This window comes from Stegostoma tigrinum, unplaced genomic scaffold, assembly GCF_030684315.1.
Source record: "Stegostoma tigrinum isolate sSteTig4 unplaced genomic scaffold, sSteTig4.hap1 scaffold_115, whole genome shotgun sequence".
Lineage (NCBI taxonomy): Eukaryota > Metazoa > Chordata > Chondrichthyes > Orectolobiformes > Stegostomatidae > Stegostoma > Stegostoma tigrinum.
The window spans coordinates 987,536-1,008,389 of NW_026728065.1; the positions used below are offsets into that span (position 1 = coordinate 987,536).

Genomic DNA, 20,854 nt, shown 5'->3' on the forward strand with positions numbered 1-20,854 from the left:
GCCTTTGGATTGTTTGTGAAGAATAGAAAGTGGGATGTTGTGGCCACTAAGTTGGGCGATGCCCGTAATGTTGATATGAATTCAGCAGTTAATTTTGAGATTCTTGTTTAAATTCTTATGACCTTGTTTCCCTTTTGACATTGCCCAGGTTTGCAGAGCTCAGAGCAAGAGATTTTCTTTTCTTCTTACCTGCAGCATAGAGCGATGAAACGGCTGTCCCAGAGCCGTGACCTCCGCAACTCCTGAGACCACACGAGCACATTCGCCCAGGAATACACACGGACTGATACGAAAGAACTATCGGGATAACAATACTCAGCGTGCTACTGGAAAAGACAAGCATGTACAAACAGAAAACAGCTGTAAATAGTGTCAAGAGGTGAAATCAAGTGATAAAGCTAAATTCATGGCTCTTTGCTTGCGTGCTCATTGTATTCAGAACAAAATCAACAAATTAATAGCACATTTCTAGGTTGACGGGCATGATTTTATAGCTATTACAAAGACATGGTTACAAGGAGATCAACACTGGAGCTAAGTGCGCAGGGCTATACGGCATTCCAAAAAGACAGGCAGGAGGGAAAGTGACTGTAAGCAAAGAAATTAGTATGAGAGCAAGAAACGATCTTGGATCGGAAGATCTAGAATCCAATTTTATTTATTTGTTAATGGGAGGAGGACATCCCGAGCTACGCAGTGTTTATTGTCCGTCCCTAATTGCCCAGGGGACAGTTCAAAGTCAATCATATTGCTGTGGGTCTGCAGTCACATGTAGGCCAGATCATGTAAGGGTGGCAGTTTCCTTCCCGAAAGCACATCAGTGAACCAGGTGAGTTTTTCTGACATTTGGCAATGAATTCATGGTCATCATTATATTCTTAATTCATGATTTTCTTTTATATTGAATTCAAATTCCACCATCTGCTGTGCTGGGATTTGAACACAGGTCCCCAGAATGTTATCTCAGTCTCTGAATTAACAGTCCAGCAATAATACCTCTCGGCCATTTCCTCCCCCATCGTGGAACAAGAAAGCCTGTAGCTGACTCCCACTTGGGAAAAACAGTGAACCAGGAGCTTCTTAAATGGGCGATCGCATCTCCTTACATTTTAAGACAGCCATGGATAATCAGGACCTTGTGGGAAGGGACGAAATTGGGGGAGGGAAAATTACATCAGTGTTAGGTAGGAGCTGAGCAGTATTAATTGGGAGGAGCTTTTATTGAACAAGTCAACATTTGATACGTGGGAGTTATTTAAAGACCTACTGATCAGCGTTCAGAACTGGCCTATTCCAGGGAAGGAGGAATGACAAGGATGGCAATCTAAGGACGTACGGACATAAGAAATAAAACAGGAGTAGGCCATCTGTCTCTTCCAGCTCGTTCCGCTGATCTTTTTTGCGGACTCAGCTCCACTTACCCTCCCATTCACCATAACCCTCAATTCCTTTCCTGTTCAAAGATCTATCTGTTTTGGCTTTCAAAACATTCAACAAGGGAACCTCAACTGTTTCAGTGGGCAGAGAATTCCACAGATTCACAACCCTTTGGATGAAGAAGCTCATCCTCAACTCAGTTTTCAATCTGTTCACACTTATTTTGAGGCTGTGCCCCCAAGTTGGAATTTCGCCCATCAGTGGAAACAATTTCCGATCCATTTGTTTCATAATTTTAAAAGTTTCTATTAGATCACCCCTCATTCTTCTAAATTCCAGTGACTGCAATCGGAGTCTACTCAATCTCTCCCCATACAGCAACATTTTTAATTCTGGAATCAACCTCGTGAACCTCCTTCGCACCCCCTCCAGTGCCAGTACATCCTTTCTCAAGTGAGGAGACTAAAACTGTACAAACTACTCCACACCAAGCCTCACCAGCACCCTATACAACTGTAGCATACCCTCCCGATTTTTAAACTGCATCACTCTCGCAATGAAGGACACTGTTCCATTTGCTGTCTCAATTACCAGCCGCATCTGCAAACTACCTGATTCAGACCCAAGGCTGCCCAGCTCCCTCTGCGGAGCAGCATGCTACAATTTTTCACCATTTAAGCAAGACTCCATTTTTCCATAATTGCTACCAAAATGGATGCCCTCACATCTCCCATCATTGGACTCCATCTGCTGGACCCTTGTCCATTCACTTAAACTTTCTGCATCCTTCTGCAGATTTTCATTGTCCTCTTCAGACTTTACTCTCTCACTCATTTTAGTGTCATCTGTGAACATAGAAAAATACAGTGCAGAACAGGTCCTTCAGCCCTCGATGTTGCACCAACCTGTGAACTAATCTGAGCCCGTTCCCTCACACTATCCCATCATCATCTATATGCTTATCCAAGGACTGTTCAAATGCCCTGAATGTGGCTGAGTTAACTGCATTGACAGGCAGGGCATTCCACGCCCTTTCCACTCTCTGGGTAAAGAACCTGCCTCTGACATCTGTCTTTAATCCATCACCCCTCAATTTGTAGCTGAGCCCCCTTGTACAAGCCAACATCATCATCCTAGGAAAAAGACTCTCACCGTCCACCCTGACTCATCTTTCTCTGATCGTCTTGTATGTTTCTATTAAAGGCCCTCTTAGCCTTCTTCTCCCCAATGAGGACAGACTCGAGTCGCTCAGCCTTCTCTCATAAGACCTTCACTCCAGACCAGGCAACATCCTGGTAAATCTCCTTTGCTCCTTTTCCAATGCTTCCGAATTCGTCCCGCAATGGAGCGACCAGAACAGGTCGCACGAGCGTTTTGTGCAGTTGCAGCATGACATCACGGCTCTGGAACTCAATCCCTCTACCAATAAAGTCGAACACACCGTATGCCTTCTTCACAGCACGATCAACATGGGTGGCAACTTTCAGAGATCTATGTACATGGACGCCAAGGTCCCTCTGCACATCCGCACTACCAAGAATCTTTCCATTGGCCCAGTATTGTACCTTCCTATTATTCCTCCCAAAGCGAATCACCTCGCATTGAACTCCATTTGCCACCTTTCCGCCCAATTTTGCACTTTATCCAAGTCTCTCTGCAACATGCGACATTCTTCCACATTGTCCACCACTCCACCGACTTTAGTGTCATTTGCAAACTTACTAACCCATCCACCGATGCCTGCGTCCGAGTCATTTATAAAAATGACAAACAGCAGTGGGCCAAAAACAGATCCTTGAGGCACACCACCAGTAACCGGACTCCAGGCTGAATATTTTCCATCAAACACCACTGGTTGCCTTTTTACCGAAAGCCAGTTTCTCATCCAAACTGCTAAATCTCCCTCAATCACATGGCTCCGTATTTTCTCCAATAGCCTACCGTGTGGAACCTTATCAAAGGCTTTACTCAAGTCCATGTACACATCGTCAACTGGCCTTCTCTCATCCACATGCTTGGTCACCTCCTCAAAATCTCCATGAGGTTTGTGAGACACGACCTGCCCTTGACAAATCCATGTTGACTATCTCCAATCAAATTGTTGCTTCCGAGATGATTATAAACCTGATCTCTTATAACCCTTTCCAAAACTTTTCCTGCAACGGACCTAAGGCTCACTGGCTGTAATTGCCTGGCTCATCTCTACTGCCCTTCTTGAACAAGGGCACAACATTTGTCAAAGTGGGCTATCACTTGGCACGGGTAACAAACCAGAGATAACCACTCCGTTTGTTTGAGCTCTCAGCTTCCAGCGGAGCTCCCTGAAATCCTGCCTGACGTCCCTATCCCTCTTTCTACCTATGTCGTTGGTACCTGTGTGGACCATGGCTTGGGGCTGGTCACCCTCTCCCTTCAGGACCCCAAAGACACTATCCGAGACAACACGGACCCTAGCACCTGGAGGCAACGCACCAATCGTGAGTCTCTTCGGTTCCAAACAAGCCTTCTATCTGTCCCTCTAACTATTCAGTCCCCAATGACTAACACTCTCCTCCTATACCCCCTTCCCTTCGTTGCAAGAGCGACAGACTCTGTGCCAGAGACCTGCACCCCAGTCAGTATTGAGGTAATGCCTCATCGTAAGGAGGTCAGAATTGACCGAGTGGCAGATATTTAGAGGGTCAGTACTGAGGCAGTGCACAACCGTCAGAGGGTCAGTACTTCAGGAGAACCCCATTATCAGAAGGTCAACACGAATGGAGAGTCATATCGTCAATGGTTCAATCCTGAGGAACACTTCATTATCATAGGGTCAGTCCTGAGGCAGTGCTTCATTGTCAGAGGGTCAGGATTAAGGTTTAGAATTGAGGGAGTGCTATCTGATTATGTCACTCTGACAATGAGGCACTGCCTCAGGAATGAGCCTCTGACAATGAGGCACTTTCTCACTTCTGAATCTCTGACAAAGGAAGCATTCCCTCAGTGCAAACCCTCTGTCTGGACCCGATGTCAATGAGGCACTCGCTGAGTACTGACCCTCTGACAAAGTTCCAATAGCTTACTACTGACCTTCTAATCATGTGCCCCCTACCCCATTTCTAAATCTGTTACATTGAGGGCACTGCCTCAGAACTGACACACTGGCTATAAGGCAGTCCGTAAAGACTGACCCGCTGATCATGAGGCTGTCCCTCAGTTAATGACCCTCTAACTATGAGGCACTCCCGTAATTCTGACCGTCAGGAGCTACCTCAATGTTGACTCACTGATATAGAGGCACGGCCTCAGAATTGACATGCTGACGATGGGGCACTTGCTCAGGACAGACCCTCTGATAGAGCTGCAGGTTTGATATTAGAGCAGTGATGCACCGCGAGCAGGTCAGTATAAAGGGAGTGCCACACAGTCAGTGGACCAATATTAGGGGAGTGCCACACTGTCAGAGGATCACTCTAAATGGAGTGCTGCACTTGTGGTGAGTGAGTACTGAGGCAGTGCGGCACTGCAAAGGGTCAGTAATGAGAGAAAGCTCCATTTTCAGAGGGTTAGCACAGAGGAAGTGCTTAATCAGAGAGTTATTTCAGAGAGAGTGCTGTATTGTCAGAGTTTCGCACTGAGGGAGTATCACACAATCAGAGGTCCAATATTAAGGAAACAATGCACTGTTGGAGGGTTGATCTAAAGGGAGGGCTGCACTGTCAGAGGGTTAATGATGTGGGAGTGCTGAAATATCACAGAATCAGTCCTGAGAAGTGCTGCACATTCAGAGAGTTAGTGCTGAGGGAGTGGTCTAATGTGAAAAGATTGATATCAAGGGGCACTGCCGAAGGATCAGGAGTGCAATACTGTCAGAAAAACAATATTGAGGGAGTTCTGCTGTGTCAGTGGGTCAATATTACAGGATTGCTACACGATCCACGTATCAATGTCAGACGGTCAGTCCTGAGGGAGTGCTGCACTGTTGGAGGGCCAATATTGAGTGTGTGCGACACTCAAGAGGATCATTTTGTTGGACTTGTGCACTGTCAGAAGTTCAATTGTAAGCAAGTGCCACACTGGTAGCGGGTTAATATTATGGGAGTGCTGCACTGTCAGACGGTTAAAGATGAGGGAAAGCTCATCATCTGACAGGGCATCACTCCCTTCAGACGAACCCTCAGGCGGTGCAGCACTCCAACAAGTTAGTTTCAGAGGCATGTTGTCCCATCAAATTGACCGTCTGAGACAGGAGCATGCACTTAATATCGACCCTCTCACAATGCTGCACTGCCTTAACATAGGCCCTCTGGCAGGGCGGCTCCCTTTCAGTACACACCTTCCAACAGCACAGCACTCTCCCATCATTGACCCTCTGACAGTGCAGTACTCTCTTAATACTGAATGTGTCACACTGCTCGACACTGTTGGAAGGTCAATACTAAGAGTGTGCTGCACTGTTAGACAGTCAATGATGAGCTAGTGATGCATGTGCGACATTCCCTCAATTCTTATCCCATTACAATGAGGCACTGCATTAGTATGGCCCTCTGACAAAGTAGCACAGCTTTAGAACTGACCCACTGATCATGAAGCTTTCCCTCAGTACTGAACCTCAGAGTGCTCCGCAGCCACAACACTGACTCTCTAATCCTGCAGTACTGTCTCAATTCTGACCTCAGTCCCGACCCTGTTACATTGACATTGCAGTTCTTCCTTACCATGGACACTCTGGCCATGGGACAACACTGTTGGCCCTGTTGCAGTGCAGAATTCACTGACACTCACCCTCTCCCATACCTTCAATACTGAATGTCTGATAGGACTGCGGGCAGCTGACTCTGACAGTGCAGCATTCTCTCAGTATCGACCCTCTGACAGTAATTAGGGGACTGCTGCATTGTCAGAGAGTCAGGACTGAGGAAGGGCTGCACTATCAGAGGGCAAATATTAATGGAGTTGTGCACTGTCACAAATTCAATATTAACAGAGGGCTACACTGTCAGAGAATCGATGATGACGGGGCAGTGCGTTGTGAAAAGACCTGTAATAAAAGGCATGCGGTCTGTCAGAGGGACTAAACGGAGAGCTTCACTGTGAGAGGGCCAACATTAGTAAATGCTCCAGTCTCAGAGGGTCAATGTGATGGGAGAACATCTCTCTGACATTATCTTGTTGGCGGGTCAGCGCTGACGTAGTGCTGCACCGTCCGAGGGGTCGGAGAAAGGGAGTGATGCACGACCAGGTGATCAGGGAGTGCTGAAGTGAGGGGGTCGTCAGCGATAAGTGGGTGAGCTCTGAGGGAGTGCAGCACAGTGTGGGGTCAGCACTGCGGGAGTGCTGTTCTGAGGGGTATCAGGACTGAAGGGGGTCAGCACTGAAGCAGGTCAGCGTTGAGGGAGTGCTGCACTGAGGGGTTCAGAATAAAGGGTATGCTACACTGAATGGGTCAGAAATGAGAGGGGGGTCAGCACTGAGGGAGAGCGGCACTTGAAGATGTTCAATATTACTGTGTCCTGCACTGTCAAAGGGTCAGTATGAAGGCAGCACTGCAATATCAGAGAGGCAATGATGAGTGTGTGCTGCACTGCTGAAGGGTTAAATTTGAAGTGGTGTCCCACGGCCAGAATGTCAATGGTAAGGGAGCATGGCATTCTCAGAGTGTTATTGCTGAGAGAATACCAGTATGACGGAGGGTTAATACTGTGGCAGAGATGCACCGTCAGAGAATCAGTCATCAGAGAGTACGCAGTGTTGGAGGGTCAGTACTGAGGGAGTGTTTCACAATCAGAGCGTCAGTTGTCTGGCAGTGCTGGAAAAGCTCAGCAGGTCTGGCAGCATCTGTGGAGGCAAAAACAGAGATAACATTTCGGGTCCAGTGACCCTTCCTCAGAACTGTTCTGAGGAAGATCCCCAGTTCTGAGGAAGGGTCAATGGACTCGAAACGTTGAATCTGTTTTCTCCTGCACAGATGCTGCCAGGCCTGCTGAGATTTTCCGGCAATTTTCTTTTTGTTCCCGACTTACAGCATCCGCAGTTCTTTTGTTTTTTATGTCTGGCAGTGCTTGTTTGCTTGTGACCTTCTGAAAGCACAGCACACCCATAATCTTGGCCCTGTGACAGTCCAGCACTCCCTCAGTACTGATCCTCCAACAATGGAGCATTCCTTCAATACTGACCAGCAGCGCAGCACTTTATTTCTGCGAGTAGTCTGAAAGAAACTACCTTTGCTTACCGAGAGAGACAGGGAGAGCAAGTGCGTATTCTGTAGGTGACTCAGCATGTATTGTAACCTGAACAAGTCAAACAGTATTTCAGATTAGTTTATAATTAAAGATTATTCTAACTGTCTTCCTGGAAAAGTACAGTCCCTACAACATGGGGCTGATACTAATACACTCACTCAGAAGTGACCCTCCAGCAAAGCAGCCCTGCCTCAGAACTGACCCTGTGACAATGAGCTACTCCATCAGCAGTGAATCTGTAATCACATGGCACTCCCTCAATTCTGAAAACATTACACTGAGGCACTCCTACAAAGGCCTCTGCGTTTTAGGGATTATTTACAGTCATCCCTGTGTTTTACAGGTTATTGAAAGGGGTCACTGTTTTCGGGTTTATTTTCACCCTCCAATCTTGCAGCACTCCCTCAATTCAGGCGTGTAGCAGTAATGTCTCCAGACTGAATCTCGACAAGTGTTGCAAACCCTCAATTCTGATCTGCTCAAAATGAGCCACTGACTGAGTATTGGCCTTCTGACAAAAAGTCACTTATTCAGAACTGGCCTTCTGACAATGTGACACTCGTCCACATCTGACCCTCCAGCAATGAGGTACTGCCTCAGAACTGATCCGCTGACAGTAAAGCACTGCCCCCTCAGTTCTGATCCTCTGACAGAGCTGCAAAACTTCAGGACCGAACTTCTAATCATCTTGTACTCCATCAACTCTGAATCCAATGCACTGAGCTACTGACTCAGTATTTACAGTCTGCTCCTCATACACCCTCAGAATTGACCCTAAGGCAATGTGACCCTGCCTCAGAACCAACTCTGTGACAATGAGGCACTTACTCAGCGCTGAATCTCGAATTGTGTAGCGCACTCTCAGTTTTTAGGCACTCCTTCCAGACTGGCACACTCTCAAGGCTGATCCTGCAGCAATGAGGAATTGCCTTACAACACAGCCACCAACAACAAGGCCCTCTTTAGGACAGTGTCTGATAACGAGGCATTCACTTGGTTCTGAGCCTCTGACAATGAAGCACTTGCTCAAGTCTGACCACATTAAAATGAGGCACCCTCAAACTGATCTGAAACACCTCAGTTTCGACCTTCTGATGGCTCTGAAATGCCTCAGTTTATATCCTCTGACCGGTCTTTTAATTCTGACACAATTACAGTGAAGGTCAGCCTCCGTGCTGACACTCAGAGTACATCACTCCCTCTGACAGTGTTGCACACCCTGAGCATCACTGACAGTTTCAGCGTTCCCTTAATATGGACCAACTCACAATGCAGCACTCCCCTGACATTATTATTTACATTGACGATCTGACAGTACAGCCCACCTCAGTGCTGACCCTCCGACAGCGCAGCATTCCCTCATTACTCACCCTCTGATACTGTAGCCCACCTTTGACAGTGTCACACTCCCTTACTATCGGCCCTTTAACAGTGCAGCACTCCCTCAATGATGACACCGGAACGATGCAGGATTCCCTCAGTCCTGGCTCTGCAACAGTCAAGCATTCAATCAACACTGACCCTCTGTTAGTGCAGCACACCCCTAATATTGATCCTGTGACAGTGCAGCACTCCCTTAATATTGGCCTTCCGACAGAGTGGCACTTTCTTGACGAAGACACTCTGACAATACAGTTTTCCCTCACTGCTGATCCTCTGGCAGTGCAGCATTCTGTCATCACTGGCACCTTGCCAGTGGAGCTACATGCTTCTTATTGACCCTCCACAGTGCAGCACTGCCTCTCTACTGACTCTACAACATTAATATTGATCCCCGAACAGGAGGTTCTCTTTCATACCCACCCCCACAAAGAGAAGCCCTCCCTCATCTTTAACCCTCTGACAGTGCAGCACTCCCTTAATATTAACCCGCTGCCGGTGTGGCACTCCGTTACAGTGCAGAACTCCAACAAAGTGATCATCTGAATGTCGCGCACACACTCAATATTGACCCTCCAACAGCATAGCCCTCCCTCAGAACTGACCGTCTGACATCCATACACTGATAGTGTCGCAATTCTGTAATATCGACCCCCACCGACGCAGCAGAACTCTCTCAATATTGGCCTTCGGACAGTACTGCGCTACTGATCCTTCGGCGGTGCCTCTTGATATCAATCCTCTGACATTATAGCACTCCCTCAGTACTAACTCTCTGAACGTGCAGCACTCTCTCAGGTCTGATTCTGCGCTATTTCAGCACTCCCACGTCATTAACCCTCTGACAGTGCAGCACTCCCTTTATATTATATTATATTTATCAACTCTCCAACAGTGCACTATTTCCTTAATATTGGACTTCTGATTGGACAAGCTGACAGCATCTCATGTTCTTTATCGACAGAGAGTCAGTTCTGTGGTAGTACCTCATTGTAATGGGTCAGAGTGGGTCTAATCAGTCCAACCCCAAACCTAACCGCGGCTTCAGGCCTAAGCCTAGCCTCAGGCCTAACACTCACCCTCAACCTAAGCAGAAGCCTCAGCCCCAAACCTAAATGTGGTCTGAGCTCTAACCCTAACCATAGACTCAGCCCGAAGCCTAACCTCAGCCTTAACCCAAAACCTCTCCCGAGCCCTACCCCGAACTCCAAACTTAACCTCATTAGTCACCCTAACACAAGTCTCATCCCTCACCCTAACTCTACCCTCATCCAAAACCTCGTCCAATCCTCACACCTAACCCCTAGCCTTGGTCCTAACCCAAACCCTAACCCTCGCCACCCTCTCACGCTAACCCTCATTGTTAATTAGTGAGTACTGAGGTATAGCAGCACTGTCAGAGCATCAGAATAGTGGGAGTGAACTATTGTCAGACTGTCGATACTGAGGCAGTGTCTCATTATAGAAGGGTCAGAATTGAAGCAGTGCCACACTAACAGAGACTCAGTACTGAGGTACTGCAACAGCGTCATAGAATCTGAACTGTGGGCGTGCATTATTGTCAGAGGGTCATGATCTGAGGCAGTGTCTCCTTGTGAGAGGGTCAGTACTGACAGAGAGCCTTCCTTGCCTGACAGTCAGTCCTGAGGCACTGCTTCTTTGTCAGGGGGTCTGGAGGGACAGTGTCTCATTGTTGGTCAGTCCAGTGTGAGGCAGTAGATCATTGGTGGAGGGTCAGTCCTCAGGGTGGGCGGATGATGTGGAGGTGCTGGTGTTGGACTTGGGCGGACAAGGCTGACTATTGACACGCTGCTACAAATGCACTCTCTAGTGCTGACCCTCTGATAAAGGCAAACTCCCTAATTGCTGACACTCTGCCAAGTAGGCACTGGCTCAAACAGACCCTCTGACAATAGGCCACTGACCCTCTGATAGAGCTGCAGTACCTCAGTGAGGCAGTGGCACTCCTTGAATTCTGATCCCATTACAATCAGGCACTGCGTCAGTACTGACGCTCTGCCAAAGAGGTACTGCCTGAAAACTGATCCAATGACAATGAGGCACTCCATCAGGACTTACCTCTGACAGTGCTAGATTACCTCTGTACTGACCTTCTAAAATGGGTGGCACTCCTTCAATTCTGACCCCCTTACAACATAGCCCTGCTGCAGTGCCGACCCTCTGACAACAGTGCATTCTCTGAAGCCTGATCCCCTCAAGATGAGGTCATACTTCAGTATTAACACTGACAAAGAGTCACTTCCTCTATATTGACCCTCTCATCGTGCAGCACACCCTCAGTTCTGATCTTACGACAATGGGGCACTTTTGACCAGCTGACAATGGTGCTCTCCCTCAGTTCTGACACCTCCACAGTTCTGCACTACCTCTGTACTGACTCTCAGTACTGACCCTATTCTGATCCATTACAATGAGGCGCTGCCTCACTTGTGGCTGGATAACAATGATGCACTCCATCGATTCTGCGCCGCACACAGTGCTGTAATACTTCCGTACTGCCCTGTAATTGTGTGGCACTCCCTTAATTTTGACCCCCTTACACTGAGGCTGTGCCTCAGTATTCACCTCTGAAAATAATGCACTCCTACAGATCTGGCCCTCTGATGCTACTGCAATAACTTAGTTTTTATCGGCTCGTCACGTGGTTAGCTTCAATGCTGATGCCATTACACGGAGGCAGTTTCTCAGAACTGACCTTCTAACAATGGCACTCCCTTCGGACTGTCAGATACAGCCACACTACCTCCGTTTTGACCCTCTCATCACGTGTCAGTCCCTCAATTCTGAACTCCTCACAATGAGTCGCTAACTCAGGACTGACCCTCTGACAAAGAGGCACTCCCTTAGGGCTGACCTTGCACCAATCAGATACTGCCTCACACCAAACCCTCTCGAATAATGAGGCACTGCTTCAGTACAGACCCTCTGACAAAGACGCACTGCCTCAGAACTGACTCTCCAGCTATGGCGACCGGCCACAAAACGGACCTGCTGACAATGAGGCACTTCCTACCATCTCCAATCATGTGGCATATCTCTAATCCTGTGGCCCTCTCTCAGTTCTGTCGCCACTGCATTGAGGCATTCCCTCTTCGTTGATCCTCTGAACTCCCTCAAGACTGACCATCCACCGTTGATGCACTACCTCAGATCTGACCCACCGACAGTCCTACAATCTGTCACCATTCCATGTAGCATTCCAGCAATTCTGACCCCATTTCAATGAGACGCTGTTTCAGATGGTCACTCTGAAAACGAAGCGCATTCTCAGGACTAAATCTCTGAAACTAAAGCACTTCATCAGTACTAACTCTCTGGCAGGCAAGTATTGGGGGTTAGGTGAGGGCTGAGGTTAGACTTGGAGCTTAGGCGAGGGTTGGGGTTGAGGCTAAGCGTTAATTGGGGCTGTGTGTTACGGTTCATTTTAGGGCTGAGGCCACAGCTAGTGGTAGGACTGAGGCTCACTTTAGGGCTGAGACTAGATGTTCGGCCTGAGGATCAGCATTAGGGCTGAGGGCAGGGAAGGTTTACGCTGAGGATAGGGTTAGGGTTAGGGTTAGGGTTAATGCTGAGGTGAGGGTTAGCCTGAGGCGAGCGTTTGTATGGGTTTAGGGCTGAGGCTGGGTTTAGAGTCAGGGTTCGGGCAAAGAGACGCTGCCTCAGAACTGACCTGCTGACAATTAGCCAGTACCTGAGGTACTGATGAGCTAATAAAAAGGCCCGCTCTCAGCACTGACACTGCAGCAATGAAGTCTTGCCTCACAACTAACTCACAAAGGGCTCATAATTGAGCAAGTGCCGAATGATGAAAGGGTGCGGACTGAGGTGTTGCACAACTGCCAGGAGGGTCAGAACTGAGGTATTGCATCATTATCAGATGGTCAATACTGCAGCAGTGGCCCACTGTAATAGGGTCAGAAAGGTCATACTGAGGTCTTGCAAGATAGGGTCAGAACTGTTGGAGTGATTCATTATCAGAGGGTAGGCACTGAGGCATTGAAGCATTGACAGAGGGTCAACACACTGTCTGTATTGAACATGTGGCAATAATGTTCTGACTGCATAACATCAAGGCACTGCCTCAAAACTGACCCTTAATACTGACCCTCGCACAGTGCTGCATTGCCTCAGTCGTGATGCTGCATTCGTGTGGTACTAGCAGTTCCAACCCCATGAATAGGATGGGCTGAAGGGTAACATTTCTTGATATTTGCGAAATGGTTGACTTTGAATGAGTCCTGTCAGCATTCCTGTTTTACAGTTAATTTTATTTCTGTAACTGGTTTTTTTCTTTGCCAAGTCGTTTGTTACACCGGAGCAGAGGGAGCATTTTGTTCCTCGGCACTGGACGTCATCTCGGAATGAGACCGCGAACGGTGCCAGGAACAAACTCAGCCTCCAGGCCAGCCGTTGATCGAGGGGTCCCTCACGGCCACAAGAACATGAGGCTTATTCTTTTTTACTCTCTACTTGTTATTCTTTTTAATTACTCTTTCTCCATCTTTTATTTCCTCAATAAATGTTCATCTTTCAGAAAATTGGCAAGCATTCCTTGAACTGCACTTGATAGAATCACAAAAGAACCACTTCGATGCACGCTGTCATCAAAAACACACCATTATTATGAGGCACTGCCTCAGCATTGATCCTCTGACAATGTCGCCATCCCACAGATTTGACCCTTTGACAACGAAGCAAGGCCTCGGTATTGAAGCTCTGACAATGCTTCAATCCCTCAGTTCTGACCATCAGACAAGGAGGCACCTTTATTTCTGACCCTCTCACAGTAGCAATATCTCAGGACTGACCTTCTATTTGTATGGCATTGCCTCACCTTAGAATGAGGTGTTGCCTCAGTCTTGGCCTTCTGACAATAATGCACTCCCACAGTTTGGACCCTCTCATATTGCTGCATTTCCTCAATACTGACACTAAAAATGTGTGGCAGATCTTTAGTGCTGATCCTTTTACAAGGAAGCATTGTCTCAGTATTGACCATCTGACAATGATGAACTCTCACAGGGGTCAGGACTGAACCCCTGTCAATGAGGCACTTCTTCAGTGCCCGCACTCATTATTCGCCTTCTGACAAAGCTTCAATACCTCAGTACTGACCCTCTCACAGGGCCGATCTTCTGTCAAATCTAGAGAATTAATACAGAGGAGGTGTCTCTTATTAGAGGGTCTGCCTGAACTCTTGGTTGAAGTGTTCAATAAATTGCTACAACCTGAAAGAAGTAATTCTTCCCTGAATTAATAGGCAGCCAATTTGAAAATGTGGCCTCTGGTCGTAAAATCTTTCACAAATGGGAGTAATCTCTACGGATATACACTATCAAGCCTCTTAACAATCTTAAATGGCGAAAACATAAGATTTTTTTCAATCTTATAAACTCCAATGAATGTAGCCCAACTTTCCTAAGCATAGCAATCCCCTCCGCCATTTCCGAAATCAACCCAGTCAACATGAGGTGTCCGGCCTCCGCAGCACTCGCTCTGTGGCTGTACATGACTTGTAAGTTACCATCCTGCTGCTACGACTCTACTTCTATTTACGATGCAGTCCTCCGTCCATCCGAACATACTACCCTTGAACACATGGGCAAAGTGGGCACAACATAGTGTCAAATAGCTGTGAGCGGGTCAGGGCTGCGGTGTCAAATAGCTGTCCGCGGGTCAGGGGTGCGGGGGAGCCGGTCCCCGTGAGCGCGACAGGGCTGCGGGGGACAGTCCCTGTGAGCGGGTCAGGGCTGCGGGGGACAGTCCCTGTGAGCGGGTCAGGGCTGCGGTGGCAAATCCCTGTGAGCGGGTCAGGGCTGCGGTGGCAAATCCCTGTGAGCGCGTCAGGGCTGCGGTGGCAAATCCGTGTGAGCGTGACAGGGCTGCGGGGGACCCTCCCTGTGAGCAGGTCCGGGCTGCGGGGGCCGATCCCCGTGAGCGGGTCAGGGCTGCGGTGGCCGGTCCCCGTGAGCGGGTCAGGGCTGCGGGGGACCCTCCCTCTGAGCAGGTCCAGGCTGCGGGGGCCAGTCCCTGTGAGCGGGACAGGGCTGCGGGGGCAAATAGCTGTCAGCGGGACAGGGCTGCGGGGGCCAGTGCCTTTGAACGGGACAGGGCTGCGGTGTCAAATAGCTGTCAGCGGGACAGGGCTGCGGGGGCCAGTGCCTTTGAACGGGACAGGGCTGTGGTGTCAAATAGCTGTCAGCGGGACAGGGCTGCGGGGGACAGTCCCTGTCAGCGGGTCAGGGGGTCCGGGTGCGGGGGCAAGACCCTGTGAGCGGTTCAGGGCTGTGGTGGCAAACAGCTGTCCGCGGGTTAGGGGTGTGGGGGAGCTGGTCCCCGTGAGCGGGACAGGGCTGCGGGGGCCGGTCCCCGTGAGCGGGACAGGGCTGCGGGGGCCGGTCCCCGTGAGCGGGACAGGGCTGCGGGGGCCGGTCCCCGTGAGCGGGACAGGGCTGCGGGGGCCGGTCCCCGTGAGCGGGACAGGGCTGCGGGGGCAAATCGCTGTCAGTGGGTCAGGGGTGCGGGGGCAAATAGCAGACAGTGGGACAGGGCTGCGGGGGCCAGTGCTTTGAGCGGGACAGGGCTGCGGTGTCAAATAGCCGTGAGCGAGTCAGGACGGAAAGGGCAAGTCGCCGTGGACGGGTGAAGACTGCAGGGGCAAGAGGCTTTGAGGGGGTCAGGACAGCAGTGGCAAGAGGCTGGGGACGGGTAATGACAGAGGAGGCATGTCGCTGTCAGTTGCTAAGTACTGCAGGGCAAGTGGCTGTGCGCGGGTGAGGACGGAAGGGGCAAGTGGCTGTGAGGAGGAGAGGGTGGCGGAGGGTGGGGGAAACGAGGAGTAGTAGGAAGGGTGGAGGGGAAGGACTAGGAAGGGTATGGTCAAAGGAGGGGGGGGTTGGGGGGTAGGAAGGAGGAGGGTGGGGCGGGAAGAAGGGGAGGGTGGGGCGGGAAGAAGGGGGGGTGGGGCGGGAAGAAGGGGGGGTGGGGCGGGAAGAAGGGGGGGGTGGGGCGGGAAGAAGGAGGAAGAGGGTGGGGGGGGTAAAGCAGGGGGTGGAAGAGGGTGGGGGTGAGAGGGAAGGATGGTCGGGGGGAGGAGGAGGAGGAGGAGGAGGAGGAGGAGGAGGAGGAGGGTGGGGGGAGTGGAGGAGGAGGGTGGGGGGAGTGGAGGAGGAGGAGGAGGAGGAGGAGGAGGAGGAGGAGGAGGAGGAGGAGGGTGGTGGGAGTGGAGGAGGAGGAGGAGGAGGGTGGGGGGAGTGGAGGAGGAGGAGGAGGAGGGTGGGGGGAGTGGAGGAGGACGAGGAGGACGAGGAGGACGGTGGGAGTGGAGGAGGAGGAGGGTGGTGGGAGTGGAGGAAGAGGAGGAGGAGGAGGAGGAGAGGAGGAGGAGGGTGGGGGAGTGGACGAGGAGGACGAGGAGGACGAGGAGGACGGTGGGAGTGGAGGAGGAGGAGGAGGGTGGTGGGAGTGGAGGAAGAGGAAGAGGAGGAGGAGGAGGAGGAGGAGGGTGGGGGGAGTGGAGGAAGAGGAGGAGGAGGAGGAGGAGGAGGAGGAGGAGAGGAGGGTGGTGGGAGTGGAGGAGGAGGAGGAGGGTGGTGGGAGTGGAGGAGGAGGAGGAGGGTGGTGGGAGTGGAGGAGGAGGAGGAGGGTGGTGGGAGTGAGGAGGAGGAGGAGGGTGGTGGGAGTGGGAGGAGGAGGAGGAGGAGGAGGGTGGGGGGAGTGGAGGAGTCGAGGAGGAGGAGGCAGGAGAGGGAGAGGGTAAGGAGGAGGATGAGGAGGAGGGTGGTCGGGGGAGGAGGTGGTGGTGGGGGGAAAGATAATGGGAACTGCAGATGCTGGAGAATCCACGTTAACAAAGCGTGGAGCTGGATGAACACAACAGGCCAAGCAGCATCTCAGGAGCACAAAAGCTGACGTTTCGGGCCCAGACCCTCTATCACAGACGGGGATGGGGTGGGGGAACTGGAATTAATAGGGAGAGAGGGGGAGGCGGACCTAAGATGGAGAGAAAACAAGCTTCAAAATCTCCCCTTCCCCCACTGCATCCCAAAACCAGCTCAGCTCGTCCCCTCCCCCAACTGCATCCCAAAACCAGCTCAGCTCGTCCCCTCCCCGCACTGCATCCCAACCCTGTTCTTCCTCTCACCCATCCCTCTGTCCCACCTCAAGCCACACCTCCATTTCCTACCTCTACCTCATCCTGCCTCCTTGACCTATCCATCTTCCCTGGACTGACCTATCCTCACCCGACCTCACCTATACTCTCCTCAATACCTATCTTGTTTTCTCTCCTTCTTCGGTCCACCTCTCTCTCTCTCCCTATTTATTCCAGTTCCCTCTCCCCATCCCCGTCTCTGAAGAAGGGTCTAGGCCCGAAACGTCAGCGTTTAGCTCCTGAGATGCTGCTTGGCCTGCTGTGTTCATCCAGCTCAACACTTGGTTCATGTGGATTCTCCAGCATCTGCAGTTCCCCTTGTCTCTCCTCCTCCTCAACTCCTCCATTGCCCCCCAGCCCACTCCTCCTCCTACTCGGTGATAACAAAGGAGGAGCAAGAGGAGGGTTGGGGGGGGGAAGGGAGGAGGGTGGGGGGGGGAATGAGGAGGAGGGTAGGGGGTGGAAGGAGGAGGGTGGTAGGAAGGAAGGAGGAGGGTGGTAGGGGGGAAGGAGGGGGGTTGGGGAAAAGGAGGAGGAGGAGGGTGGGGCAGAGAATGAGGGGGGTTGGGGGAATGAGGAGGAGGCTAGGGGCTGGAAGGAGGCGGCGGCTAGGGGCTGGAAGGAGGAGGGGGGTGGGGGGGAGAAGGAGGAGGGGGGTGGGGGGAGAAGGAGGAGGGGGGTGGGGGGAGAAGGAGGAGGGGGGGTGGGGGGGAGAAGGAGGAGGGGGGTGGGGGAGAAAGAGGAGGGGGGTGGGGGGAGAAAGAGGAGGGGGGTGGGGGGAGAAGAGGAGGGGGGTGGGGGGGGAGAAGAGGAGGTGGGAGGGGAAGGAGGAGGTGGGTGCTGAGGGGGAGGTGGAGAGAGGGGGCAAAGGAGGTTGTGGAGGAGGGTGGGGGGGGTGGGGGGGTGGAAGGAGGAGGGTGGTGGGGGGGTGGAAGGAGGAGGAGGGTGGGGGGGGGTGGAAGGAGGAGGGGGGTCGGGGAAGGGGGGTTGGGGGGAGAAAGGAGGGGGGTTGGGGGAGAAAGTGGGGGTGATGGGGAAAGGAAGAGGACGGTGGGGGAAAGGAGGAGGGGGTTTGGGGTGGAAGGATTAGGGAGGGTGGGGGTGGAAGGATTAGGAGGGTGGGGGTGGAAAGATTAGGAGGGTGGGGGTGAAGGATTAGGAGGGTGGGGGTGGAAGGATTAGGAGGGTGGGGGTGGAAGGGAGGGAGGAGGGGTGGGGGTGGAAGGAGGAGGAGGGTGGGGGTGGAAGGAGGAGGAGGGTGGGGGTGGAAGGAGGAGGAGGGTGGGGTTGGAAGGAGGAGGAGGGTGGGGTTGGAAGGAGGAGGAGGGTGGTGAGGAGGGGAGGAGGAGGGTGGGGGCAAAGGAGGTTGTGGAGGAGGGTGGGGGGGTGGAAGGAGGAGGAGGGTGGGGGGGTGGAAGGAGGAGGAGGGTGGGGGGGTGGAAGGGAGGAAGATGGTTGGGGGGGGAGGAGGAGGAGGGTGGGTGGGGTGCTTGAGAGTGGGTCAGGACTGCATGGGGCCAGTCCGCTGTGAGGTCAGGACCGAGGGGGCAAGTCGCCGTGAGCTTGTCAGGACCGAGGGGGCAAGTCGCTCTGAGCGGATCAGGACCGAGGGGGCAAGTCGCTGCGAGCGGATCAGGACCGAGGGGGCAAGTCGCTGCGAGCGGGTCAGGACCGAGGGGGCAAGTCGCTGCGAGCGGGTCAGGACCGAGGGGGCAAGTCGCTGCGAGCGGGTCAGGACAGCGGGGGCAAGTCGCTGCGAGCGGGTCAGGACAGCGGGGGCAAGTCGCTGTGAGCGGGTCAGGACAGCGGGGGCAAGTCGCTGTGAGCGGGTCAGGAGTGCGGGGGCCAGTCACTGTGAGCGTCTCAGGACTGCGGGGGGCAAGTCCCTGAGAGCGCGTCAGGGCTGCGGGGGGCAAGTCCCTGTGAGCGCGTCAGGGCTGCGGGGGGCGGTCCCTGTGAGCGGGTCCGGGCTGCGGGGGCCAGCCCCTGTGAGCGGGTCCGGGCTGCGGTGGCAAACCGCTGTCAGCGGGACAGGACTGCGGGGGACAGTCCCTGAGAGCGGGTCCGGGCTGCGGGGGACAGTCCCTGTGAGCGGGTCCGGGCTGCGGGGGACAGTCCCTGTGAGCGGGTCCGGGCTGCGGGGGAAATCGCTGTCAGCGGGTCAGGGGTGCGGTGGCAAAGAGCTGTCAGCGGGACAGGGGTGCGGTGGCAAAGAGCTGTCAGCGGGACAGGGGTGCGGGGGACAGTCCCTGAGAGCGGGTCCGGGCTGCGGGGGACAGTCCCTGTGAGCGGGTCCGGGCTGCGGGGGACAGTCCCTGTGAGCGGGTCCGGGCTGCGGGGGACAGTCCCTGTGAGCGGGTCAGGGGTGCGGTGGCAAAGAGCTGTCAGCGGGACAGGGGGTGCGGTGGCAAAGAGCTGTCAGCGGGACAGGGGTGCGGGGGACAGTCTCTGTGAGCGGGTCCGGGCTGCGGGGGACAGTCCCTGTCAGCGGGACAGGGCTGCGGGGGCCAGTCCCTGTGAGCGAGTCAGGGCTGCGGGGGAAATCGCTGTCAGCGGGACAGGGCTGCGGGGGCCAGTCCCTGTGAGCGGGAGAGGACTGCAGGGGCCCAGTCATCAGCAGATGTACTCTCTGAGTAAGTACACTGTTTTGAAGGCGAGAGGTCCAATGATATCAATTAAGCCCCCCTTGTTTTTGTATTGTGTACTTCTGACATATGCGCAAATGGACAACCTCACTCTCCTGCAAAGCTGCAGAATGAATCATGCTGCAATATTTGTCAACTCTCACATGAGCACTGATATGTTCGTAAATCTCACATCAATAAACTTACCTCTCAAGCTTCTCGCCTTCTAGAACTGTTTGTACTAGTAAATAACTCAAGCGAGGATGTTTGGCCAAGTGTTTCTTTGATCTGAACTTATTTTTCAGCACCTTGCTGAAATCACGCACATCTTCACCTGATGTTGTCTCAAAATGTAAAATAAATCAAATTTAGTTAAGAATTAATAATGAACCAATCTACTCAACTCACTCTATAATCCACGCTTTCCCTGCTAAATGTCTTTGAAGGTGTAAAATTAAAGAGTCTGCAATTCTGAGGGAAAAAGTCACTATCTTTCTGTAAGATTATGATAAAGGTTAGATATGTCTGAATGTGAGTTTCGAACAATTAAGCTTGAGTTTCATACAGTCGTACAGCATGAAAAAAGATCCTTTGGTCCAACCAGTCTATGCTGATCACAATCCCAAACTGAACTAGATACACCTGCCTGTGCTTGGCCCATATCTCTCCAAAGATTTCTATCATCTTTCTATCTTCTGGCTACAACATCACCTCAACAGAATTCTCCATCTTGTGGTCAAATACTAAAACTATACAATTAACTCATTTCAAATGATACACAGATCCAGGATTCACATTAGTGGCCTTTCTGGTTGAATTGCTAATTATTTTAACAACAGTGCATTTTTTGTCCAATTATGCCATGTATAATTACTGATCCAAAATTCATCTCATTGGGTTTTTTTTTTGGTTTTTTGTATTGAGTCGAAGATGAGATCAATACATTGGTGAGAAATTATCTTGGTTTGCAGATTCAAAGTCACTATAGTCCCAGACGGGACCACAGGACTGCTCTCACAGTGGACAGAGAGATAACTGGAGGTGGTTTAAATTGAAGGTTGCCACACCTCAGATGAGGA

At 51.9% G+C, this 20,854-nt stretch overlaps 1 protein-coding gene across 5 annotated transcripts in view; it reads right to left on the reverse strand.

Annotated features, from left to right (window-relative positions):
• Nucleotides 1–20,822, reverse strand: part of LOC132207630 (utrophin-like) — a 123,349-nt gene extending 102,527 nt beyond the window's left edge. For 2 of the 5 annotated variants that reach the window (XM_059643572.1, XM_059643570.1), the window contains exon 1: nt 190–1,947. Coding sequence is in view for 1 of the 5 variants with exons in the window: in XM_059643575.1 (XP_059499558.1) it covers nt 190–343 (154 nt within the window). In the remaining 4 variants the exon portion in view is untranslated. Of the gene's footprint in view, nt 1–189; nt 3,139–19,982 lie in introns of those variants that run through there. The other 3 variants (XM_059643571.1, XM_059643573.1, XM_059643575.1) reach the window with 3 other exon arrangements.
• Nucleotides 20,823–20,854: the final 32 nt, after the last annotated feature.